This window comes from Myotis myotis, unplaced genomic scaffold, assembly GCF_014108235.1.
Source record: "Myotis myotis isolate mMyoMyo1 unplaced genomic scaffold, mMyoMyo1.p scaffold_m19_p_2, whole genome shotgun sequence".
In the NCBI taxonomy this organism is placed as follows: Eukaryota; Metazoa; Chordata; class Mammalia; order Chiroptera; family Vespertilionidae; genus Myotis; species Myotis myotis.
In genome coordinates this window covers 9,340,683-9,366,484 of record NW_023416324.1, presented here as the reverse complement: position 1 = coordinate 9,366,484, position 25,802 = coordinate 9,340,683, and the positions used below count along the sequence as shown (strand labels likewise).

The 25,802-nt window shown below is 56.2% G+C and overlaps 1 protein-coding gene across 1 annotated transcript in view; it reads right to left on the bottom strand.

Moving 5' to 3' along the window:
- Nucleotides 1–3,050: 3,050 nt before the first annotated feature.
- IGSF21 (immunoglobin superfamily member 21) overlaps nucleotides 3,051–25,802 on the bottom strand; it is a 207,823-nt gene continuing 185,071 nt past the window's right edge. Inside the window, exons 5-10 of the mRNA XM_036350791.1 lie at nucleotides 11,429–11,544; nucleotides 8,458–8,929; nucleotides 5,619–5,704; nucleotides 5,031–5,223; nucleotides 4,629–4,667; nucleotides 3,051–3,288 (exon numbers count right to left, since the gene is read on the bottom strand). Coding sequence (XP_036206684.1) covers nucleotides 3,215–3,288; nucleotides 4,629–4,667; nucleotides 5,031–5,223; nucleotides 5,619–5,704; nucleotides 8,458–8,929; nucleotides 11,429–11,544 — 980 coding nt within the window. The 3' untranslated portion in view covers nucleotides 3,051–3,214. The remainder of the gene's footprint in view (nucleotides 3,289–4,628; nucleotides 4,668–5,030; nucleotides 5,224–5,618; nucleotides 5,705–8,457; nucleotides 8,930–11,428; nucleotides 11,545–25,802) is intronic.

Sequence of the window (25,802 nt, the reverse complement as noted above, 5' to 3'; positions counted from 1 at the left end):
CTGATACGTTAATAGGAAGGAGGAGTCAGCCCTGCAAAAGCCAAGGGGAAGAGAACAGAGAGAATAGAGAATTCTAAGCAGTGGAAACAGGCAGAGCAAAGGTCCTGAGGCAGGAAGAGTCTGAGGAATGGGAAGATGTGTGTGAATGAAATGGGGGAGTGGGGGAGAGAGACCAGGAGAATGTGAATAAGACAAAGCCAGCAGGCTTTGTAGGACTTATAAGGGGTTTGGATTTATTTCCGTGTCTTAGTTGGTTGGGCTGCTATACCAAAATACCACAGACTTGGTGGCTTCAAAACAACAGGAATTTATTTCTCATAGTTCTGGAGGCAGGAAGTCCCAGATCCGGGTGCCAACATGGTCCGGTTCTCCCAGGTTGCAGGTTGCCAACTTCTTGCTGTGTCCTCACGTGGTGGAAGGGGCAAGGAAGCTCTCTGGGGCCTCTTTTATAAGGGCACTAATCCCATTCATGAGGGCTCCACCCTCGTGACCTCCGCATCTTCTAATATCATGACATTGGGTTTAGGTTTCAGCGTGTGGATTTGGGGAGAACACAGACACTGAATCTATGGCAGGTGGGAAACCATTGGAGGGTTCAGTTCTGAGTTGGAGGGAACCGTGGGATGACTTATGTTGAGAAGGATCTCTTTGGCCGCCGTGGGGGACCAGATCATTGGGGGCGGGGGCAAGAAGGCAATCTGAAGACCAAACAGGAGGCAGAGGCAGTTTCCAGGGGACAGGTAGCTTTGTGTAGGGTGGTGGCAGTGGACAAGGAGAGAAGCCAGTGAATTCAGGATGAGCTTTGAGGGCAAAGTCAGCAAGCTATTTGATTGGCTGTGGAGGGGTGAAGGAAAGAGATGAATAGAAGAGAACAGCTAAATGTTGGACCTGGGCAGCTGGGTTGATGGTGGCACCATTTCCTGAAAAGGGGAAGCACCATGTTTTGCAAGGGAAAAATCAGAAGTTGGGTTTCACCAACATGAAGTTGGAAATGCAATGGGAGAGGGGAAAGCAGTAGGAAGTTGGACATCGAGTCTGGAATTCCGGGGGAAAGTTATGGAGTCAGAGATGTGGGCGTCAAGGTGGACGTTAATTGAATGGGTCATCCAGGTCCTGCCTTGGGCAGAGGCCAAGGGGCAGTGATGGCAACAAGAGGACAGAGCCACTGCTCAACTCCCAGCCTGGTGTGTTGGAGGCTTGGAGGTTCTGTAGGCAGGGGGTCTCAATTCCCCGGGACATCTGCATGGACTGGGAGAGGCACAAAGGGCTCAGTGAGGTCATGTGTCTCCTGGCTGGGAAGGGAGAGGCCTGGGGCACTCTGAGGCAGCAGAGGCAGGTGAGGGTCTTCCTCCCAGCACCTCCTCCTCTGGCTCCTCTGGCTCCTCGGGCCTGTGCCTCTCCTTGGCAGACCCGATGCACTGTGCTCACCCGGTACACAGGAAGACTGCATTTTCCAGCCTCCTTTGCAGCTAGGTTGGGGCCATGTGACTACTCTGGTCATGGGATGCAGGCAGAGGTGATCTATGTCACCACTCGGCTTGACACCTAAAAGCATCCTGTGAGTTTCCTATTGCTGCTGTAAGGAATTGCCACAAGCTCAGTGGCTGAAAACAATGCAAATGTATTTCCTTGGAGTCCTGCAGGTGACTATGGAGCAAGGCGTTGGCAGGGCCAGTTCCTTCTGGCGGCTCCTGGGGAGACTCATTTCCCTGCCTCTGTCAGCTTCTAGAGGCGCCCTGCCTGCCCTGGCTCCCAGCCCCCTCCTCCCACCACCCTGTCAATCTGTTGCTTCTGCTGTCACAGTTCCTTCTTGTGCCTTCTCTCTGCCCTTTTATAACGCCCCGGGTGACAACACTGGGCTCAATCGGATGACTCAGAGCAATCTCCCCATCTCCAAACCCTGAAATGAATCACAGCAGCCAAATCCATTTTGCCACATAAGGTAACATGCTCACAGATTCTGGGGATTAAGACGTGGACATCATTTTGGGGGAACCGTTATTCTGCACACTGCACTGACCCTGTAGCCCCCTTCTCCTCTGCCCTGGAGAAGATTCTAGAAGCCACATGTTCCAGCTGGTGTAGCCATAGGTAAAAGAGGACTCTCCAATCTGCCTTGGGCTTTCCATAGCCACAGATAACTTTTCCTTGTGCGGATGCAGTAAGACTCTGGGGTTGATGTGTTCTTGCAGGCTAGCCTCTCCCTTCCAGACATTAGTACAGTGTTCCATGGGTTCTCCTTGGTGACTCTCAAGTCTGGGCCACAGCTCCGAGAGGCCAACCCAGCCCTGCCAATGATGCATTCTTCCCCCCAGAGCTAATCACTGAATGGCATGGGGACTCTTCTGGTGATCGATTAGAAAGTTCCAGAACCTCTGCCCCTGACTTACATGTGACCTTGATTGATTGACGTTTGCCTTGGCCATGTGACTTGCTTTGGCTAAAGGAGTGGTCATGGACATGACAGGCAGATGCTTTCATGGTGGCTGCATGGTTTGTTTTTCCCTCCAGCATTGGTGATCTACCATGGAATGGCCAAATGTCAGATAGCCACTGCACCTTTAGCCTGAGCCCCAGAGCAAACACCCTTGCAGGAGACCTGAGCCCAACCCACAGCCTGGAGGCTAGCCAGGAGTTTAGGAACAACAGGAAGTGAGAATATTCTACTCATCACCTGAAGCAGAGGGGTCCACCGAGCCCAGACTGGATCAGCTTTACCACTTCATCCTGAATAGGAACATAATCATAAATGCTTGTTGTCGCAGGCCACTGAGATGTGGGTTGGTTTGTTATGCAGCATTATTGTGGCAACAGCTGACCATTACACCTGGCCCTGAGGAACCTTTAATTTCCTGAACGTCTCTGGCTACTCCCCACTCCTGGCTGTTAGGATATGCATGAGACAGAGCTGCATCTCCGCCCCTCATCCAGGGAGGAGCATGCTCCATCCCCTTCATCACCTCCCTCCACCCCGTGCCTGTCCCGATGCTGGGCGCCAGGAGGCACCCATTGCCGTGATAGAACGAATGAAGGACACAGAGCCACAGACCCAGGTGGGGAAAATCGTTCTGTTTGTTTTAATCAAACCGACTGAAGAAGCCAAGACACAGACAGAAAGAGACTAAGAACAAGACTGGAAATAGTTTAGAAAAGAAATGAAAAGCGATCGCAGAGGCGTCCGTGCCAGGTGGAGTGGCGGGAGCCGGGCCGAGCTTCACGTCAGCTCCAGGACCACTGTCAGGGCGAGCACCAGGGTGAGCCGGACACCAGCAGGGCCAGAGGCGGAACCTGTGCCGGCGCAGGGAGGAGGTCAGAGCCCGCGGACCCACCGCGGTGCTCTCTGATGGGGCCTGGGGACGCGGAGCCTCACAGGGGAGCAGCGTCAGGACTTCAGCCTCAGGAGGCACTGCATCTGAGCCCAGCTCGGCCACCTGTCCCACCTGATGTGACCCCTTCATTGCCCTGGGCCTGCTGGGCTGAGGGCAGGCTCCCTGGTGGCCATCAGGGCCCTCCAGTGAGGACCAGGGCTGGGGGCCTCCATTCTGAATTGTGAGATGGGCCCAGTGTGGGGACAGGAGGGCTGGTGGCCTGGGAGCAGTGCCTGGGTCCCTTGGGGTGGTGCCCAGATTGGGGGAATCCTGGGAGGGCAGTCTGAAGCGCCCCAGCAGAGCCAGCTGTCCGTGCTCCCAACTACCCTCCGGAGTGGTCCCGGGTCCCAGGCACAGCCCCATTGTCCAGGCTGGACATGTGTCCCTGGGATCAGGAAGTTGAGCTAAAAACACTGGAGGCGCTGACCTGGCCAGTTTTGCTCAGTGGTTAGAGTGTCAGCCAGTGGACCAAAGGGTCACTGGTTCGATTCCCGGCCCAGGACATGTATCTCAGTTGCAGGTTCGATCCCTGGCCCTGGTCGGGGAGTGAGCAGGAGGCAAACAATCGATGTCTCTCTCTCATGGCAATGTTTCTCTCTTTCTCTCCCCCTCTTCTCCCTCCCTCCCACTCTCTCTAGAGCAGCGGTTCTCAACCTGTGGGTCACGACCCTTTTGGGGGTCGAACAAACCTTTCACAGGGGTCACCTAAGACCATCGGAAAACACATATATAATTACATGTTGTTTTTGTGATTAATCACTATGCTTTAATTATGTTCAATTTGTAACAATGAAAATACATCCTGCATATCAGATATTTACATTACGATTCATAACAGTAGCAACATTACAGTTATGAAGTAGCAACAAAAATAATTTTATGGTTGGGATTCACCACAACATGAGGAACTGTATTAAAGGGTCGCGGCATTAGGAAGGTTGAGAACCACTGCTCTAGAGAATCAATGGGAAAAATGCCCTCAGGTGAGGATTTAAAAAAAACTGGAGTCTCTCGCTGTGGATGGTGTTGGGGACACACTAAGTCGCTGGAAATCCCTGCTGCTACTTTGGGATGCCGAGTCCCCTTTATTGCCTCAGGGCCCACTCCTGACCACCTCTGACCAGACTCTGTGAACTAGAAGCCAGTCTCCTGCCAAGGCTTGAGGCGGGCGGGGCAGGGGTAGGCAATGGGAGGTTTGGGGACCAGAGCTTCCAGCCTTGAAAATCACACTTTCCAGCAAGGAGCTGAGTGGAGACTTACCATTGGAGTCCTCCGTTCCTCTTGGAATATTTGGGTTTTCTGTGGGAATGGACAGAAAGAGAACCAGAGAGTGGATGGCTTCGGAGCGCAGTAAAGGAGCGCCCCTCTGTCCCACACCTGCCGTGTGGTTTCACGTGCTGTCTTGGTGCGGACACGCCCCTGTGGGCTGGAGGTGGCAGCCCCATTGTACAGATGGAGAAACTGAGGGAGGTGATGCCATTTGCCCCAGTTTGCCCAGCTGCTAAGTGGTGGACCTGGGGTTTGAACCCACAGACCTCTGGTTGGAACCCCAGTGCGTCCCTGTGGGGCACCCTCTCAGGCCCTTTCTGTCCCCCCCTCCTCGGGACAGTGTCAGCCAGAGCCCTGGGTGGTCCTCCCGCTCCCCAGCTGGGCGCAGCCTACCGAACACGATGAGCCGGATGTGCGTGTCGGTGGAGCCCAGCGGGTTCTGGGCTGTGCAGCGGTACATGGAGCCGTTGAGCTCGGCGGGAACCCGCTCCAGCACCAGCTCCCTCCCGTCGAACTCGGTGCTGCCGTCCAGGAGGCGGCTCCCGACCCGCGTCCATGTGAACAGGGGCTCTGGGAAGACCTCGTTCTGTTGGCCAGAGCAGGGGAAAGTCTGGTCACAGGAGGAGCCATTCTGCCAGAGCAGCGAGGGCTCAGAGCCACGGCCGGCCAGGCCTGGGGACACATGCTTATCGGGCGGGTTAGGAGGGGCTTCCTGCCACACCAGGCAGAAAAGGACTTAGGGCTGGAGAGAAGGTCAAGTGCATGAGGCATGTCTATGCCGGGTTCTAGATGGGTAAGCAAAAACGCAGGAACCTCATGTCCTTTCTCATCGAATTAGCAGACGGATTAGCAGATGGAGGCCCACCGGCTGGGCTGGAGGTGGTGGGGAGGGTCTCAGAGTCTGCTGTCAGGGAGCCCAGTGCCTGGCTGGGGGGTCCTCCCACCTCCCATACCCTCCCAGGGTCTCCGAGAGAGGCTGACCTGGAATCCATGGACCAGAATCCTCACTGTGTCCCCAACCCGGGCTCTGCTGGGCGTCATCACGATTTTGGGTCCTTTAGGGGCAACTGTAGGGAGAGGAAGACCAGGTCAGAGGTGTGTGTGTGTGGGGGGGTGAGGGTGGGGTGGGGGAGACTGGGCAAGGAAAGCAGGGGCAGGGAAATGGAGGAGAAAGAGCCAGTCCAGTTCTAGTCCAGTTCCAGGATGCTCATCATTCATTCATTCATTCATTCATCCATTCGAGCCTGCCTGCTTTCATTTGCATACATTCCCCGAGCCCTGCGACAACGAGTCAGACCCTGGCTGGGAGCTGGGGATTCAACGGTGCACAGAACACGGTCTCTGCCCCAGTGGACAAGGTGTGGGGGATCCTGGCTCTCTGTCCTCCCTGCCCCTCTTCCTTACGCCCTTGTGTCACTTCTCAAAAGCCCCCTTGCACCTCTGAGCGTGGGAGACAGATGCCCCAGGTCACTGCTGTCCTGTGGACAGACAACATCAGGATGGACGAGCCACTGGGATCTGTCCCCTCAGGTTTCAGATGGGGAAACCGAGGCCCATGGGTAACAAAGGGGTCACACAGCCAGCTTTCCACCTTTCCTCACTTTCAGGGCAGGACTCTGCCCCAGAGTCATTCACTTACTCACTCACTCACTCATTCTTTCAACAAGTGATTATCGAGCCAACCCTGTGCCAGGCTGTGGGGCAGGGCTAGGCACAGCGGTGATCAAACCAAGTGCCTGCTGACTTGAGCTTATGACTTAGTTGCAAACAAGTACACAGACAAGAAACTCCCAGGGTTTCTTGGTTAGCGTTATGCACAGAATCCTGCTAAGGGGGTGGGAAGTGGGGACGGGGCAGGTAGTAGTCAGTGTCTCTTCTAAGGAGGTGACATTTCCGCTGGAACGGGAAGGTCCTGAGGAGGGTTCCAGGTGGAGGAAATAGCCAGGGGGTGGCACTGAGGCAGAGGGTCAGGGGGTGAGGAGGGTGGGAGCTGGGGACAGATCCGGTAGCTTCCTGGGCCATAGTGTTCTGACCAGAGTGGCAGGCCAGGGCCACTCTCTGTGAACACCTCACTGAGTTATTGGAGGGGAAAGCTCTGTCCTGGGTCCGGGCTGGCCTGGGACCTCCCCCCCGCTGCCCCTGCCTGCTCGCCTACCCTCTCCTTCCCACTCAGATGCTCCGAGCGAAATCAGAGCAGCGGGCCATGTGGGTGGTCTCCCAGGCCCTGCCAACTTCCTTCTCTGAGAAGGAGACCAAAGGACTATTAATTAAATCACAAGCAAGACATCTGAGGTGCCCCAGGGGGCGGACGGAGCCTCATTGGGAAGAGCTGGGCCTGCTTTGAGGCGGGGAAGGGCAGATAAGGCCTGTGGTTGGTTTCTGAGGCGGCACCCACAGGAGCGAGGCGGGTCCTGGCCCGGGTGGGGGGGGAGGGGGGAGCAAGTTCTGCCCTATTCTGTGTGCCCTGGCCCAGTCACACCACCTGGCATTCCCCCAGTGCAACTGGGAACAATGATAACGACCAGTGTCCACCTCCCCCCCTCCCTGGATGTTGGGAAAATCAGGAAGCAGAGGTCTGGGGGCCGAGATCTGTCAGGGCACAGAAGCACCGGGCCCTGTGTTCACACCTTGTGCAAGATCTCATTGAACTTCACGACCTTTCGAGATCGTCCCAGGGAAACGCAAGCTTAGGGGGCTCAAGTCACTTTCCGCCTTCTTTGTTAACACCCTGTAGGTCGGTCCGCAGGTAGGAAGCGCTGCATGGGGCGGGCACTGGCCCTGGGCTACTCTGTCCGCTCTTTGTCCTGCGGGGGCCGCACTGTCGGCCTGCGGCCAGCAGAGGGCGGGGAAGGGTGCCCACGTCCAGGAGAGGCCTGAACCCCCCAAGGTCAGGGCAGACACCTTCCCCCTTCCAGGTCAGGTTCCTCAGGGCCCTGTTTCCTGAAGGCCCATCTCCTCCCCTCAGTCTTGGGCCTGGGCACACGGGCCCCCGAAGAAAGGGACCCCGATCCCCCCGGCCTCTGGCCTGCCATGTCCATGACCCTTACCTGGTAACTACCCCTGAGGTAATGGGCCTTCCATTCCAGCAGAAACCTCTGTCCCCTGAGCCAATGGGTCTTTCATTTCACACAGAAAACCTCAGTCGCCTCCTGTGTCCCCAGCTGTGATGGGAAAACCTTCCCTGACCTTCCTGTGACCCGACTCAGCCGCTGTCCCTGGGAAGTCCCAGCCCTGTGTTCACTCACCCAGCAAACCGCCCTCTGCTTCCCACGGTCCATTTTCAACCTTGAAAACCTCCCATGGTTTTAAAAAGTTTTTATTGATTTTAGAGAGAGAGGAAGAGAGAGGGAGAGAGAGAGAGAGAGACATCCATGTGGATCGGGTGCCTCTTGCACGAACCCCGACCGGGGACTGAAGTGGCAGTCGGGGCACATGCCCTGACTGGGAATCAAACCGGCGACCTCGGTGCAAGGGATGATGCTCAACCAACTAAGCCACACCGTCCGTCCAGGGCAAAAGCCTTCCGTGTTTTCTAACACTGATGCATATTCTTGGTCCTGATGGACCAAACTCCCGTGGCCTCTCGTGTCCTGACCTTACCCAGCGATCTCCGCGGGCGTCCCTGGGATCTCCCATGCTCTCCGATCCAGCTCAGCAAAGCTCCTTATGAACGCAGACCCTGCCCTCCGTGCCTGACCCCGAAGGCGGTTTGCTCCACCGCCTCCCTGTCTCCATGACGACCAGCCGCCCAGGGCCCTACTCCAAGGTTTCCCAACCCCCGCCCTGCAGGGGGCCTGCAGAAGGGCGCCCCACGCCTTACCCAGCGTGACCTCTGCCTGCATGGGCATCGACAGCGCTGGGTGCTTGACCTCACAGCTGAAGAGGGCTTCGTTGTCGATCTGCGGGTTGAGTGTCCAGGTGAGCAGGGCTCGCACCTCCACGGTGCCGTCGCTGCCCGGGGTGTGGCTGTGGCGCAGGAAGTAGATGGGCTCGGAGCTGTGGACCCAGCGGGGGAACTCGCGGCTCACCACCGTCTCGGGGATGTTCTCGGTGGTCGGCTGGAGGAGGATGCTGGGGTCTGGGGTCAGGCCGAGGGAGGGGCGCTCCGTGTAGGGACGCCCACCCCGGTTCTCAGTGTCCATCAGGGACAGTGACCTCTGCACCTTGGTGTCATCCAGGTCTCGGTGCAGGAGGCTGCGGAAGGGCCTGCTGTCCTGGAGGGGGCCAGAGCCCGCCAGCGGCTCTTCCAGCGGCACCGCGTCGATCACTTCCCCATCTCTTTTGAAATAAACCTGAAATGACAAGGAAGGTACAGGAAAAGGTTTTGTGCAGATGACCTCGACCTCCCACTGGGTTCTCAGAGGGTGTGGCTGCAGGAGGCAGGTCCTTCCGGAGCCTCCTCCTCCTGGTGGACCTCCTGGTTCATGTCCCTCCAGCATCCGAGACGGAGTCGGCTGGTTCAAGAGGATGGGCAGGTCCAGGGGGCAGGGGCTGTGCCCATCTTTACCACCTCCCAGCCACAGTTTCCCTACTTCATGGGGTGTGGGATGCCTAGAAGCAGGGAGTGGACAGAAGGGCCCTGGACAGTAGGGCAGCCACCAAGGGGTGGTCTGTGCCCAGCTGGCGAGAGCAAGTGGATGGGAGAGCAGGTGGAGGGTGCGGAGAGGAAACGAGACGTGGGCAGGATGAGGAAAGGAGCTCTGTGTGCGTGGTCCCTTTGCAGGTTTTGGAGGAGGAGAGAGCAGGTGTGTGGGGGGGAGGGAGCTACGTGAGGGGGAGGAGGCGAAAGGGACCGTCTCCTTGCTTTCTCTGCTAGCGAGGAATTTAAGTTTTGAGAGGCGGCATTTAATTTAATTTGCTGTCTTTTTATTTCGGTACAGGTGCCCAGGGGCCTGCAGGATTGGGTGTATTTTTAATAAATCAGATAAATAAATAGAGGGAGACAGGGAGTGCGGAGGGACGGAAGCAGCTTTCAGGATGCTGGTGCAGGTGAGGGGGAAGAGGAGGAGGATGGAGGGAGGGAGGAGGGGAGGGGAGGAGGATGCCTGAGGAGAGGCAGGGGGAGGTGGAGGAGGGGGAGGAAGTGGAATGTGCAGCGCAGAGAATCTGTCAGAGTTTATAGCTCCAACGAAGAATCTCCTATGCACATAATAGGCTGATTTGGGTTTTTTCTTTCTTTTTCTTTTTTTTGAAAAGTGCTTCAGAAGCACATTTGTTATTTATATCAAAGAATTCTTTCAAATTCTGACCTTCCAGGCAAACGTAAGATGAGGAATATGTATATATGTGCTTTTTACTATATATATTGGAATGTTTTAGTGCCGTGTCTTAAATGGCAGGAGCAGGCAAGCTGGGGGAGGGGTGTTCCCACAGCCGCAGTGCCGTGAGGAAACTTCCTTTCGGCCCTTTGGAAACATGAGTTTTTCTTTGGAGAAAAAGACCAACTTGCTTGATTTCAGGGAGGCCAGACCTCTTTATGGGCTCCACAGGGGACATGCGGGGCCATGTCCTGCTCCCACCAGTGCTGGCTTTGAAGGTGCCTATTTAGCTGTCCCCTCGGGATACAGGTGTGAGTGGAGAGCAATGGGCCTCACCAAAGGCTCATCTCTGCCCACCTATTTACTGCCTCACCTGTGCCTCTCTGCACCTGCCCACTGCCCCGCCCAGGCCTGCGTGCACCTGCCCGATGTCTTGGATCTTTCTGCACCTGTTTACTGCCCTGTCCTGGGCAGCTGGGTGAGGCTGGCCTGAGACCCCCGGTCACCCCACTGGACGATGCCTGTGAGACAGGCAGGGTCTGGAATGCCTAGCCTCCACCTTGAACTCTCACCCTTCCTTCCCACCCCTCACTGATCCTAGTGAAGCAAGAAACTCTCAGGGCTGAGCCCTAAGTCCTCCGCCAGTGTGCACTGGAGGGGCCTTGGGGCGGCGCAGCCCGCAGGTTCTCAGTGTGGCTGCGTGGAACCCTGAGGGCCACGGCGCTTCAGGGAGCAGTCCAGGCGCATGCCCCTTCACTGTTAAATGTTTTATACACAGAGCTTTGTGTATTTCATTCAGACCAAACGGTCCTACTGCTCCTTAAAAAGCTGAAAAATGTGCACATGGTCCAGCCTCTAAACCTCCTGGCAGGAATGAGCAGCGGAGGGGAGACCCTCCTGCTCAGGGCCATTTAGCGCATGCGCCAGGCTGGGCTGGAGCCAGCTCTCAGCAGTGGCTCCCCTCCACCCTGCCCCTGCATCGGCGTGGCAACAGCTCAGGTGCTGGACGGAGCCCTCAGCGCAGTTAGAGTGGCTGCAGGAGGAAGCTGGCCCACAGGGACTCCCTCTCTTACCTTCCCTCCTTCCTCCCTCCCTCCTTTGTCTTTCCTCCCGTCTCTGTCCTCCCTCCCTCCTCCCTCCCTCCATTCTCCTCCTTCCTCCCTCCACACTGGACCTGCGGCCGGAGGACATGAGCTGGGACCCAGCTCTGACATGACCACCTGCCTACTGCCCCGCTCTGAGGGGTGACTCTGAGATGTCCCTTCCCCTCTCTGGGCCTCATGTGCCTGCATCCTGCCCAATAACCGGGGTGAGCATGATGCTGGGGTCCCCTAAAAACTGCTCCCATTGTCTAGTTCGAGGATCCCAGGGTCCAGCAGAAGTGGGGTTCCCGGTGCTGAGAGACCGGGAGCAGGAGAGGCGGTTGGTGGAGTGGACAGGGCCAGACCAAGGCAGATGCGGCAGAGTTAACTTTGCGGGCCTCGCCCTCTCCCCGTCCCTAGGCAGCTGACCGAGCCAGGGAGGGGCACTCACCATGGGCGCTGGTTTCCCTCCGGACACGATGCAGACCAGCGTGAAGTTCTGGGCCTGGTAGCGGTTGAAGGGGGCTGGCGGGTCCGCAGCCACCACTTCGATGGAGGTAGGAGGAGCTGCCAGAAGGGAAGCACAAAAGCAAAAAGTCTTAGTGGAAGGTTCAGGAAGAATCCACCGCCTACCTAAGAGGGGCCAGGCCCCATGCTGAGTGCTGGGCAGGGGTGGGGGCACATGCTGCCCCACCAGAGGCTGCCACTCTCATCAACCGCAGTGAGAATGTTGTCCCTGCTGGGGTCCAGAGAGGCCCTGCCCCACGGTGGATAAGAGCCTGAACCAAAGGGTCACATCATTCATGTAAGTGCACCAAGTGCTGGGAGGCGAACAGAGCGTTAAAGGGGCACTGCCCAAGCCCGGGGAAGTGATGCTGCGCTGTGACCTGAGGAAGCAATGTGTGCGGGACAAGCATGACAGGTGGCGGGAAGAGCGCGTGCAGAAACCTGCGGCAGGTTGGTGGCGGGGGGGGGGGGCAGTAGGAGGGATGGGAGGCAGGCCGTGGTGATGGCAGGTCAAGGAACCAGGGGAATGTGCTGGAACTGGGGGCACGTGCTGGGCACTGACCGGGGCGGCTGACGGTGGGTCACGCTCCTTGGCTCAAGTTCCCACAGCCGCAGGAGAGCCCGCTGTGGCATTCTCAGGGATTCTGTGAGCCGGTTGTTACACGGCGGCTCGAAACGGGCTACCAGGGCGTCTCTACACCATGCAGATCAGCCACAGCTACGGATCAGGGCTTCTTTGCTGGTGTGTTCCTCCCCCTGCCCCAGCCGCTGGAGGGCGGGTTGACGAGTGCACCCTGGGCCGAGCTGTTCTTGGTTCTGAGGGCAGTGGGGAGCCACTGGGGGTTTTTGACAAGAGCAGTGACGTGGTCTGAGCTGCATTGTGAAGACTGAACTTAGGCCAGAGAGATAGCTGCACCCATGGCGGGCCGTAGGAGGAAGTGGCCGACTCTGACAGGCCCTGGGCGCCAGGAGGCTTTGTTCTGGGCGCGCTGGCTGGTTGTGCTTCGTCCTGCCTGCCACCAGCTCTCTTCACCATGGGCTCCAGGCCCCGTGGGGATGGGGACGAGGGCTTATGGAGCCATGAGGTACACCTGGGCCCAAGTCCCAGCCAAGTCAGCATTGCCTGCATGTCCTCGGGCAAGTGAGCCTCAGGCCCTCCCGGTGTGGCTCAATGGTTGAGCTTGGACCTATGAACCTGGAGGTCACAGTTCAATTCCTGGGCAGGGCATATGCCCTCACTGTGGGCTCGATCCCCAGTGTGGGGCATGCAGGAGGCAGCCGATCAATGATTCTCCCTCATCATTGAGGTTTCTATCTCCCTCTCCCTTCCTCTCTGAAATCAATAAAAAATGTACTAAAAACAAAACAAAAAACAACTGTGTGCCTCAGTTCCCCAGTTTATGAAATGGGACTCATCCTTGGCAGCCATATCTGAAGAACCAGCTAATTGATAAACTAGGGCTTACGTAGCACGTGGCAGGAATCCCCTATCCTGGGATTCCTCCTGTTACCTCCCCAACCCTTTGTAATCAGCCCCTAGGCCATCCTCTGAGAACTTCGCTTGGGAAAGCCTGTCCGTTCTGGCTTATCCGGCCTGGGTCCTGAGCTGCGGGGGGAGCCAAGGAAACGAAGAGGCCTTTCCTTCCGGCTGGGGGTTTCCACCCCAGTGAAGTTTAATTAAATTCGACAAACATTTCCGGACACCTACTAGGTGTGGGGCGTGGTGCCAGGTGCTCGCGGTAGGCGCCCAGCGATGAAGCAGACACCGCGAGGAGGAGCTCACCGGCAGGCGGGGGCGACAGCCGCCTGGCAACTCTATTTTAAGGTCTAGGGAAAGGGAGCCAGGTAGGAGCCATTCATTCATTGGGGCAGCCGCCGCGTGCTGTCAGCGGGGGAAGCAGAGGAACAGGAGACAATGGGAGAACAATAGGCGAAGAATTGTAATTAAGTGTAAGATGGGATGAAACAGATGGTAAGTGGGGTAGGAACTCCGAGGGGGAAGAACGCATCCGAACACTTCAATTACCCAGGAGTCGCAGATTCCACAATCTAATGTTTCTAGAACTACCCTGAAAACCTGGATCCGACAGCAAGCGCCCGCAGCGAGCTGCTCAGGCTTATGAGCCAGGAAGCCCTTCCGAGCCCTTGCCTGTGTTCATTCATTTAATCCTCACCATTAGTCTAGGTCACAGCGGTTCTCAACCTGCGGGTCGCGACCCCTTTGGCCGTCGAACGACCCTTTCACAGGGGTCGCCTAAGCCCATCCTGCATATCAGATATTTACATGACGATTCATAACAGTAGCAACATTACAGTTAGGGGGTAGCAACGAAAATAATTTTATGGTTGGGTCACAACATGAGGAACTGTATTTAAAGGGCCAGAAGGTTGAGAACCACTGGTCTAGGAGGTGAGGTTATGTATTCCCATTTACAGATGAGTAAACGAAAGAGCTGAAGCAACCTCCTGGGCTCAGGGAGTCAGGATTCGAACCCGAGGGCCCCAGCTCCAGAGCCTAAACTCGGACGTGAAGCTGTGCTGCCAGACCTTCGGGAAGAAGGGAGGAGCTCAGACCCACTGGCACCCGAGCCCCAAGTACGCCTGTTCGCCGTCGGGAACACGCATTCCCAGGGCACATCTCTGCTCCGTGGACGCCTTAAAACCGGCTCCCTTGAGAACTGCTCCTGAGGGTGGCTCTGCTTAACTCGTTTGCCCCAGAGATGAAGGGACCATGCCAGGTAGAGTCTGGCATAGAGCTCTGGCACCACTCATGATGGCATATGTGAGGTGTAAGTACACCCCCCAAGATTCCCAGAGGCCCAGAGCTAGGCGGCGGGCACCTTCAAAATCACCCATTCGTCCTTCCTCGCTTTATGGAGCCAACAGGAAGCAGGCGCCTAGAACCTTCCTTGTAGGATGGCTTTGAGGAGTACCTGAGATGATGCCGACAAGACGCCTGGCACACAGGAAGCCCGCCAGGCAGGTCAGCAATGCTAACTCATATTATCTGTAACACAGGGAGGTCGTCTGGGGCAACGGATAAGAGTGTGAGCTCTAAACTCACTACCCAGGGTTCAGAGACCAGGGTACCACTCCCCGGCTGCGTGACCCTGGGCATGTTACCTAACCTCTCTGAACCTCGACTTCCTTACCCACAGAATGAACTCATAGGGCACCTGCGAGGATTCAGTGAAGTAGTGCCTGCAAGCGTTTTCACGGTGCACCCAACCCATGGCAGCTGCGTTTATTCGCAATATTATTTATGAACATGCTTTCTCGGGGGCTCCTTGCTACCGGCTGGGAGAACAAACCTGGTCTCCCACTTTGGGGCACCCACAGTTCGATGAGGAGACTGGAGAATGCCCCGGCCTGGCCCTGTTCAATACAGTCATCACCCACCCCGTGTGGCTCCTGAGCACTCAGATGCGGCCTTTTCAAGTTCATATGAGCTGTAAGGGCAAAATACGCACAGAATTTTGAAGACAGTTTTAAAAAGAATGTTAAATACGTTATGAATATTTTATATTGGGTACCTGTTGAAATAACATCTGGGCTATGTTGAACTTAGTAAACAGATTACTAAAAATAATTTCACCTTTACAGCTTTTCTCAGTGCGGTTATTGGAAAGCTTACAACCACAGATGTGGCTGGCACTGTATTTCTAGTGCACAGCACTGGGTCAGACCTTCCATTTACAGGTCAGCAAACTGAGGTCAGAGAGAGGGAGAGATCCGCCTGTGGTCACACTGTAAGTCCATGGCCAAGCCTGGACTGGCTCCCTGGTGTGACAAATGCAGACCAGGGTTCTTTGCACAGCACTGGTGTGCCCCCCTCCCCCAAGACACACATGCACACACACACACACACACACACACCTGCGTGCACACACATCCCCATTCTGGAGATCTGCACCCAAGTCACGCACGCCACCCACACAGACCCTGATTGGGAGCCGTGTTCCCGTCCCTCGTTATATTTCTGAGCAGGTGTTAGCAATATGTACAGTTAATCAAGCTCATAAGACAATAACAGATTTCAGTTGTATGGACGATGACACAGCAGGGCTGCTAATATCAGCATGGACAGCCCGGGCTCCCCACACTCTGCCTGTCAATGTAGTCCTCAGGCACTGTGTCCTAGAAACATGTCACTCAGCATCTCGCCTGGCAGGGCTCTGAGGGCCGGCAGTCAGGGGCTGCTGACACTTGGGGCTCCCCGACTGCTGATGGATGCTCCCCCATCACTATCAGCCTCTCCCCTCCCTCCTTTCTTCCCCTTCCTTTGATTACGAACAGCACTCTTTCCCCCACAACCCACTGCTTTGTAGGATTGTCGTCTGCAGCCTTCCTTCACTCTTAGTCTTCCCAACTATATCCCATCCCCACCTTCATCCTCACCTCCATCCTCACCTCCATCCCATCTCCTCTATTTCCTTCTCCACCTCCATCCTCACCTCCATCCTCACCTCCATCCTCACCTCCATCCCCTCCCCCTTTCCAGCCCTATCTCCACTGCCATTCCCTTCCCCATCCCTATCTCTACCTCCAGCTCTATCCTCACCCCCAACTCAATCCTTATTTCTGTCTCCATCCCTTCCCCAATCCCATCTCCATTCTCATCTCCATCCCATCCCTGTTATAACCTCTGATCAAAGTCAAAATGAGCAGCCCCTTCACATGCCTGTCCTGGGATAGGTTCCATGGCCCCAGAGCTGCGTCCAGTCAAAGGCAGATGGCCAGCTGCAGGCACCGGCCACTTCTTGGGCAAGAATAATCCTGAGTTCCAAGCCGGGCTCTGGGATGAGCGTATAAAGCAGAGCTGCCTGGTGCTCTGGGCAAAGAGTCACCAACCAAGGCCCCCGGCTCACTAATGTCCCCCCAGCTCTTCTGCGACAGTGTCCAACACCCCACTGTGAGTGCCTCGTTCCTGGGGGCTCGAGCCTGCTCTCCGGACATGTCTGTGCTAGAACAAGGCTCTCCTGGGGGTGAGTCCTGTGCACCTGAGATGACCCTCCTCACGTGAAGAGACACCGAGCCGGCATATGTGGCTTGGGGTGGGGGAGGGTAAAGAACCTGGACATGGGCAGAGCTTCAGGTTTACCTACCATACCTGGGGGCATTCTCGCACTGTCAACCCCAGCCTCCCAATTCTACAAGTCCACCATCATGGTCAAACAGAGGCCACTGCCACAAACTCCCCTGACTCCACTGACTCCGAGTCAAGCCAGCGGCCTTCCCAGTTTATTTTTGTCTTCGCCTTAAGCAAAGAGGACTGACGGCTGCCAGACGTGTCTCTGATTTAATCTTGTATCGGGAAAGGTAACAGGCTTTGCATCCGACCGACCCAGCCACGTGTCACAGCTCGCCCCCGCGTGTCTGATCCTTGGCCACCACGGGAGGCAGGCGCTGATGTCTTAGAGCCCATGGTTGAGACAGACGCCGTGAGGTAATGGTCGGGTGATCAGGTTTATGAAATTAACGCTTGTCACAGCTCACCTCCATGTGTCTGATCCTTGGCCACCGCGGGAGGCAGGCGCTGATGTCTTAGAGTCCATGGTTGAGACAGACGCCGTGAGGTAATGGCCGGGTGATCAGGTTTATGAAATTAACGCTGAAATATCACCTGACTTTCTCCTGAAAGCGGACATTTGTGTGGGCCATCATAATTCACTTTGGGGATAAAGCGATGGCTCTCGGCTCTGTGAATCATCCCGTAGCCTTTGCAATTTGTGAAACGCAAACCTGGTCTCCCGTAGACCCTCGCATTCCTGGGAGGAGCAGCCTGCCCCATGCCTGTGTGTAACTGCATCCACTAGAGTTAAATTCTCTTCCCACCATGAGGTCCACCCCCACGCACTCCCGCTGGGGGCCTGGCTCTAAGGTTCCAGCCCAGGCTTTGCTACCAACCTCCCACTGAGAATTTGGGCAAATCAACTGAGCCCTTCCCCAGGTGTCAGTCTTCTCAGCTATCAAATGGGTTCAATAAAACATACCCTGCCGACCTTTCATCTCCGGGAATTGTTGAGAGGAGAAGCAAATGAGGAAATGAACAGAAGCCCCTGTAAGGACAGCAAAGTGCTGCGCAAACACAAAGAGACTATTTATGTTACCGCTTCGCGTGCCCCTACCCACCCCTGGGCTGAGAGGCACGTCTGGGGGAGTTTCGTCCCCTCCCTGGAACGGCCATTGTCTGGAGGAAGGGCTAATCCGTCCTGTTCCTTGGGTACCACTTTATGGTGGTGCTGAGCACACTTCTGCGCTGAGTGCCATTTATCATGGGGTGGTAATCAATTAGGTTTGGAGGAGGGGCGGGGAAGGGAAAAGACAAGTTCAAAATTATATTATTTGCAAAAATCCATTCTTTCCTCTCAGCATGCCTGCTCTATTGACTGCCTTCCTTTTCAATCAGCTCCTAGTCATTACACCATATTTCAAAGAAGAAAAAAGAACACCACCCTCTTAATATAAGTGTCCATGAATATAAATGTGCCTCCATGTTCCCTGGGTTCATTTCTTCCTGTTTTTTATTTCGGGTCCCGCATCTCAGTTTTGCTTTTCCACCCTCTCTTCCCGACTCTCTCTGCGTCTTTAAGATGCTGCTCAAAAGAACACCTCGTCCAGGAAGCCTTCCCTGCTGCAGCCACACTGAGCTGCGAAGGTTCCTTCCTCACCTGTTCGCCTCCCCCTGCACCTACCAGTCCTTCTGCTAGTAACTCTGCCACATCCTTTAGAGCCAGCATTTAGGTGTTGCCTCCTCCAGGCAGTCTTCCAGGACTTTGCCAGACTTATGTAGGGCTTATCTCCCAGGTTCTAGGAGCATCCTACTCTTGTCATACTCACAGGTGCTATCTGTCCTGGGTCCTGAAGGTTGGAGCTTTGTCCTTCCTCAATAGCTTCAGAGCTAGTGCAGGCCCGCCACACAGGAATTCAATTTCAGTTCCTGTTTGTTTCCCTTCTTCTTTCATTTTTCCAGCACGGGCACGTATGCAGCCTGTGTGTGGAAGGAATCCCACAAGACCCTGCATGCTGTGGGCCCCTTCCCCATATCTAGCCTTGTCTTGATCTTCCCCACATTACCATGCTCCAAACACAATGAGATTCTTTGACGGGTCCTTGAACATCCTAAGATTGTTCCAACCCCAGGGCCTTTGCGTCTGTTGCTTCCTCTGCCTGAAGTCCTTCATTCCGCTTTTTGCATGGCTGGGTCCTGTTTATCTTTCAAGTGTCACCCCACAACCTGAGTAAGCTAGGGTCCCTGTTATCGTCTGCCACAGCACTTTGTTATTTTTCATAGAGGCCGTCATAAAGGGTGTATAATTGCTTCATGCATTGGTCTGCACACTTGTCTTTTTCTCCGACGTCCCCGCACTAGGATGTAAGACCATGAGGGCAGAAGCTCTTTTTGTCTACGGTCGAATCCCAAGGCCTGAAACGCTGGAATTTACTCAGTAAATATTTGTCAGGTGAATAAGTGGAGGCATTGAGGGGAGGGACCCAGGGTCCTGCCCTCCAGTTCCCGCCCAGTTTGGAAGGACTGAAACCTCCGGCCCTCCAGGCCCCCGTCTCCGGCAGGAGCTGGAGGAGGCAGATCCCACAGTGGGGGTGCGACTCCAACAAGAAAGAGAGAGAAAAATCACAACTCCTTGGTTTATGGGAAAATTAAATATTGAACTGAGTAATAACAGCAGCCAAGGGGAAAAAAACCTGACAAAAAGCCCCCAAATGGAGCCGCCATCAGTGACAAGAGAGATAAACGCAGCGTCTGTGCTTATATGGCTGCAACGGGCCCTTTACTGTGGCAGCTGCTGAGCGGGCCCACCGCCCCCTCCGGCTTGACAGCAGTGGGTAACCTTGTGCTGATGCAACGGCGGGGTGGGGACCTGGGGTCTAGGTCATTGCCAGTGCGGGTGGCGGCTGCCCAGGACCCTCCCTGCTAGATGGGGGCCTTTCTGAGTGGAGGGAGGGGGGTCACGAGGGAGCCCTGTGTCTGCGGGCATGATCCATCCATTGCCTCCCACTCCACGGGGAGCTGGCTGCAAGCACCCACTCACCTGCCTTTCCCCTCCCCTGCCAGCTGTTGTGTGTTGGCAGCAGTGAAAGATAAAATTAACAGCCCAACCGAGGCTCTGGCTGACTGCTCTGGGGGAGCAGGGCGGGTGCTGGAGGGGGCGCAGCATGCTGTGCTAGGCAGGGAGTCAGTAAGGCTGGGCAGAGCGGGACTCCACTCAGGTTACTGCTGAAGAAATAAAACCCTGCACACACACACACACACACACACACACACACACACACTCTTAGGGGAGACCAGGCCACAGGTTCTGTGAGGATCTGGATGGGTGTTCTAGACCTATTTTCTAGACTGATCTGGTGGCTCTCAAAGTGTGGCCGTGGGCCAGCAGCACCAGCCTTCCTTGGGAGCTGGTTAGGAATGCAAATTCTGGAGCCCCATTCCAGACCTGATGAACCAGAAACCTCAACCTGGGGGTGAGGTGGGGTGGGGTCCAGCCACCCGGGTTTTAACAGGCCTTCCAGGAGATTAGTGCAAGTTCAGCATGTGAACCACTACCTTGACTTTGGAAAGATGCCATCTGCTCACCTCTGCATTGGAGATAGCAAGCCTCACTGGTGTTATGTGAACTAAGGGCTTGGTCCAGGGGAGGTGCTCAGTGAACAGTAGTGGACATTATTACTGACTGGGAGGAGAAGGCTCAGGGAAAACAGACCTCTCTGATTCTCCAGGCCCCACTAAAGGGGCATAGGAAGAGCTCTCCAGAGACTCTCTGCACTGATTGGGTCAAAGGACTTCAAATCCCCAAAGCCCCACCCCCCCAGCCGGGCAACTTTCTGCTCACGCCTTCACTGGCTGTTTGTCAATGGTCCCAGTTTTCTGATTGGTCTCCTAGGCTGCCAGTCCCATATGCATCTACCCTGCACCTGGGGTTTGCTGGCTAGAGACTGACTACCTGTCTGTGGCCACCGCGTGAGGCCGGCCATTGTCGTTTATGTGGCAATAGAGCAAGTGTGTTCAGGCCCAGATGGGTGCCATTTCTGCAGAAATGAAATCTATGGGGTGTGACATGAATCCGTTTTAAATAGCAGCAAGGTTGGCTATTTGGGGGATGTTTTCAGTGGATCCCAGAGGGATATGTTACACACATGGGTGATTTTACCAGGTGCTGTGCTTGTAGTTTTATGAAAGAAGCCTCCGGGAGCCTGCAGAAGCCTGGGAGGCCGGAGCAAGTGGAGTAGCATGTTCGAGACTTGGCAAGTGTCAGTGGCACCCAGGTCAAGTGCTCCCTGCTCAAGTTCAACTTCAGGGCTGCTATATGTACCCTGCCCAACCCTCCAGAAAGCTTAAAGGCTCTGGCTGGACCCCACCCTCTACCCCCAACCCCCCAACCCTGGTAAACTTCTGTCCTGTCCAGCAGAACGGTGACCCCCGAACACCGGGCCTTGGTGTTCTGGGCTCAGAGCAGGACTTACCCCGGACCTTCCCCACCCCGGGCACAAGACACCTGGCCCCAAGGTGCCCGTCTGCTCACAGGTGGTGTGAACCTTGGGCAGTTGCTAGCTTTCTGGGCCTCGCCCCTCGAGTGCCTGTCTCATGTGGGGCACTCATGAGGACTGAGTACATGGCAGGGGCCACCCCTGCCAACCTCACAGCAGAGCCCCAACCCCTGCCCCCCGCCCCCAGCTCAGAGCCTCCCTTCCAGCAGGAGATTTCCCAGAGGGCTCTGCGGCCGGAGTGTTTCCTGTCCTGTCAGCATTTCAAGATTGATTTCCGAGTCAGAGGGCAAGTAAATCTTTCTTGCTGCTTATGTCTCATAAAGCAATTTCCAGGGGCGAGGAAAGGGTAGAGGGGAGGGGCCGCGGAGAAAGGGCTTTTGGGGGAGGAGTTCCTCACGCCAGGGATACTGGTCACTCTGCTGATGGGCCCCAGCGCAGACTCCCCAGGTCCATCAGAATAGTGACCCCAACTCCTGAGGCTCCCCGTCAGGGAGAGCTGGGCCCTCCTCTGCTGACCAGCCTCACGGTCTCACAGCTGGTCAGGAGGTCTTCCTCCTCTCTAACCTTGAACCCTCGGCCCTCCCCGCACAGAGCAGTAGACTTGAGAACTGGAGAAGACCAGGAATCCCTCAGTCCAGCACCACAGAACCCTCCCCAGAGTGACCACCAGTAAGTTGAGAGGGTGATGAAGTCATCTCTCCACCCCTCACCCCCACCCTGACCCCTGCGTCCCTGGGGACCCCGTGGGTCCCACACTCAGGGTGCAGAGGACACTCACTGAGCAAATCCACCCCCCAATGACCCCTGCAAACATCAACTCAGCACCTTGCTTTCCTTCCCTGGAACCTGGAAACTTGTGCCCCTTTCTGTCTCCCCACCTTCCAGGGACACCTCCAGGCAGACACTGGTCTTACATCCCGCTCATCCCCGGGCTCTGCATTCAAAGAGAGCAGCGGAGGCTCTCCATTCAGTCACTCACTAACCATGTGATCCTGGCCAAGTGGCTGCATCTCTCTGAGCCTCAGTATCCTCCTCTGTGAAATGGGCATAACCACAGTCACTCTCCCACCGGCTGCCGTGAGCATTAAACACGAGAAGGCTCCCCAAGAACTTAGTACCGTGCCTGACACATGATGAGTGCCTGATCGGAACTAGCTTTTTGTTATTAAGAATGTCACTGTTATTAAAATTGTTATTAAGATCGTCATTCCTAGGGAGTGACACGGGGCTGCCTCCTCATGCACGGATGGGGAAACTGAGTCCAGGGGTGCACGACTGCTGGCAGCAGAGACAGGACTGCTGACTCCCAGGCCAAGCCAACTTGGAGTGTGCTCTTGGTCTCAATTTCCCCTTTTGCACGTGAGGCAGTGGGATCCCTTGCGTCCCCCCCTAGAGTGTCTACAGGCAGCAGGCATGGTTGCCCTGTCCCTGCTCCCGGCTCCTGACACAGCTCTGTTCACACCTGTAGCCTCCTCCTCATGCCTGCTCCTGAAATGGCTGGGCCTGAGGCACTGACGTTTCAACAGCCACATATCACTTGTAATTAAGGGCCCCATCCTGGGGAGGGGAGGCTCACCTTCTGCCGGAGACACTAAATCCAGCTCCCAGCGGTGGAGAGGATAAAGCATAGCACTGACCTAACACTTGTCAAGGTTTAACAAGGCACCTGCAGGCCTGCTCTGGTGGGGCCGGGAGACTGGAGTGGGAAGGAGGTGGGGGGAGGCAGCCCTGAACAGGAGGCAAGTCCTGGTCTCTGAGACACAGAAGGTCCAGGAGCTGGTGAGGGCCTTGGGGGCTGCCGACACCTGCCTAGACAATTCCAGGGAGCAGATGAACCTCCACAGCTCGGCTCAGCAGGGCACGACGGGCCATTCCACAAGGGGCAGTCTGGGTTTAAAAACCAGCTCTGCCACTCACTTGCTGTGTGACCTTGGGCAAGTGACTCAACCTTTCTGGGCCTCAGTTTTCTCACTAGTAAAAATAGAAATACGTACCTCCTAGAGGAGTGAGGACTAAATGAACATATTTAAAGTGCTTGGAGCAATGTTTGGTACCCAGTAACTACAAAACTCGCCACTATCATCCTGTGTCCTGGCTGTCCCATATTAAAGGAATCTCCCTCAGTCCTTCCCCCAGAGCAGGCACACAGTAGGTGCTGCTAAATATTGGTTGAATCAAGAACTTGTAAGCGTGATCAGATGGTTTTCCTCAGGAGGGGCTGGTCCACTCTGTGGCCCTGGGAACAATGCCTGTTGCTTATATGAACTGCCCGCTCCCTCCGGCCACAGCCTTGAGTCAGAGAGGTTCCAAATCATGCCCAAGTGCACATATGCTATGGAAGTCTGGTCTGCACCCCAACTCAGGGCCTCAGGTTCCCACGGATGGAGAGTGGCAACCAGAGAACAGTCAGGTTCATACTCTAGGCTTCTCTTTATTAGCAGACTCAGTTTTCTTTTCTGTAAAATGGGGCTACTGATCATGCTGATGGTCCTGGGAGGAGCAGCTGCTGGTGCAGCCCAAATATTCCCAGCTGTTGAGGGGATCCCTGTCTCTGGTTATGGTCCATCTGGCTGCCACATTTCCCCATGCCTGGAGAGGAACAGGGTCCCTCCCTCTTCCTGGCAGCCCCGTGCAGTGGGAGAATCGTGCAGTGGGAGAATCGAGGGCTCTGGCTCCCAGCAGACCTGAGCTCAAATTGCAGCCCACCCACTGCTGTGGGATGCCGGGCCTGCTCCCTGGCCTCTCTGAGCAGTCTGGAGTTTGCCCACTGTTGGTGCGGCAGCACAGGGAGGAGTGGTGGGCCTGTTGCTGAGGACACAGTGGGCATCTGTCAAGGGCATTCCTACTTTGCAGGGCCGTGTTCAGAGAGGGAAGGAAGGAGGATTCTAGAAGCTGTCCAGGAGGCAGTTAGCAGGCTCGGGCCTTTGGGGCTGAAGCTGGGAAGTGGCCGTCCTTGGTAGATGACCCAGTTAGTTCCAAAGTGTTCCTCTGAGCGCCCAACCCATCTGTCTGGCCCCTCTCTGAACTGGCTCTCAGCTGGTGACCTCTGCTAGCTGGGGACCTGTGGGCAGGCAGGCGGGCAGAGTGGGCAGCCTGTCCCCAGGTCCCTGGCCAGGCCAGGCCCAGGCACTCAGCATGGCCATGCCCAGTCTGTAAAGATGCTCTTATGTCCAATTGGGAAGACCCTGGCCACTCCGGCCTCGGTCACGGGGCCGCAGCCCCCCTCTGGCAGCCCAGCCCAGCCATCTGCCTCATGCCCCTCAGGAGCCCTGGCTGGTGAGGGGAGGCCTGCAGAGGTCCCCGGGACTGTACCCAATGGCCCCTCGTCAGTAGTCACCTCTGCCGAGTGAGATCACACCGTTTCATTGGCACCTTCTCAGGGGACTGTCTCCTGCCAGCTCCTGCCATGTCCTCCACATCTGCTCCCATCTTTTCAATTGGTCCCCATGTCCTCCGGCTTCTGTCTGGGAACACCTGGCATGTTCCGCCTCTATTGCCTGAGCCCCGGGCTGGCTCCTGTCTCTCTCTAACTGCCCGCCCCGCCCCGGGCCTTTCTCTCCGCACCATCTCTCTTACAACAGCTCTATGAGCACGAACCTTCATTCCCCCCCCCCCCCCCCCGGTTTCCAGATGAGGAAACTGAGGCTTGGGGAGGAAGAGGCACAGCAAGACTGTGGAGGAGGTGCGGGGGACTCAGGGCTGCTGCTCCATGGCCAGGGTGGGAGGACAGAGGGGTCTGCCTGGCGTAGAGGTCTCCCACTGGGCCCTTCCTGCAGCTTGGCACCCATTCTGAGGCTGGCCGTCCCTGACAGGGTGAAAGTTAGGGCAGAACGGGTGGGAAGGAGGAACAGCTACCCTTTTCGTGAGCTCACTGAGAGCTGGGGACACAGGCCTTCACCTCTCGTGCCCCAACAGGGGAGGGTTGACTGTAAACCCTCCCCCTCCCCACTTAGTAAATAGAGAAACTGAGGCTCGGGGGGCTTATCAACCTGCCAGTGTGCTCAATGGTCAGGTCCAGAGGCTCTGGAGCCCCCCTGCTGGGTTGGAACCCTGACCCTATCCTCACTGGGCCTGTGCCCTTGGGCACGTTTGTTAACATCCCTGTTTTCACACTGCAACAGGGAAGGTGGCAGCAGGCCCTACCTTAGAGGGCTGCTATGACCATTAAATGTGTTGACAGGTGCAAAATAGAACTGTGCCTGGTGGACAGTCAATGTGCAACAAACATTTGCCGCTTTTATTACTGGTCGTAGCAAATGGGGTTTAAAATTCATGGCTGAATGCAAGGTTCAGACCCTGAACCACTCCTCAACTCTCCAAGGAAGTGCTGTGTCCAGCCAACTGCCCTGGGTAGAGGGACAATTCTTCATGTGGCCACTACCGCCTGCCTTCCAGCGTGGGAGAGCCGGGGCATCTGCTGCCAGCACCCAGGGTGGGTGGGAAGGAGGGCAGGAGGGAAGAGGGCTTGAAGGTGGGCCTGCCCAGCCTGTTGCTGGGGGGTGGAGAGGGGTGGGGCAAGGGGGCCTGGTCCTCAGGACCCAGGGGCTCCTGGGTGGGAGGTGGCGCTTGCACCCTCTGCCCCTCAGTGCCCTGGGCTCCTCTGCAGCTGAGGCCTGGATCCTAACCCGCCCACTCCTCCTCTGACAGGCTCTCTGGAGCCTGTGGCCACTACAGTCGCCTGGGCCAGTTCATGTAATTAGTTGGAGCCCAGCAGGGGGCTCAAGTGCTCAGGCTCCCAGACAGGGGAGGGAGCTGATCATTTCCCACCCAGCAGGCGTCCTGGGCTCTGAGGACAGCTGGTGGTGGCTCTC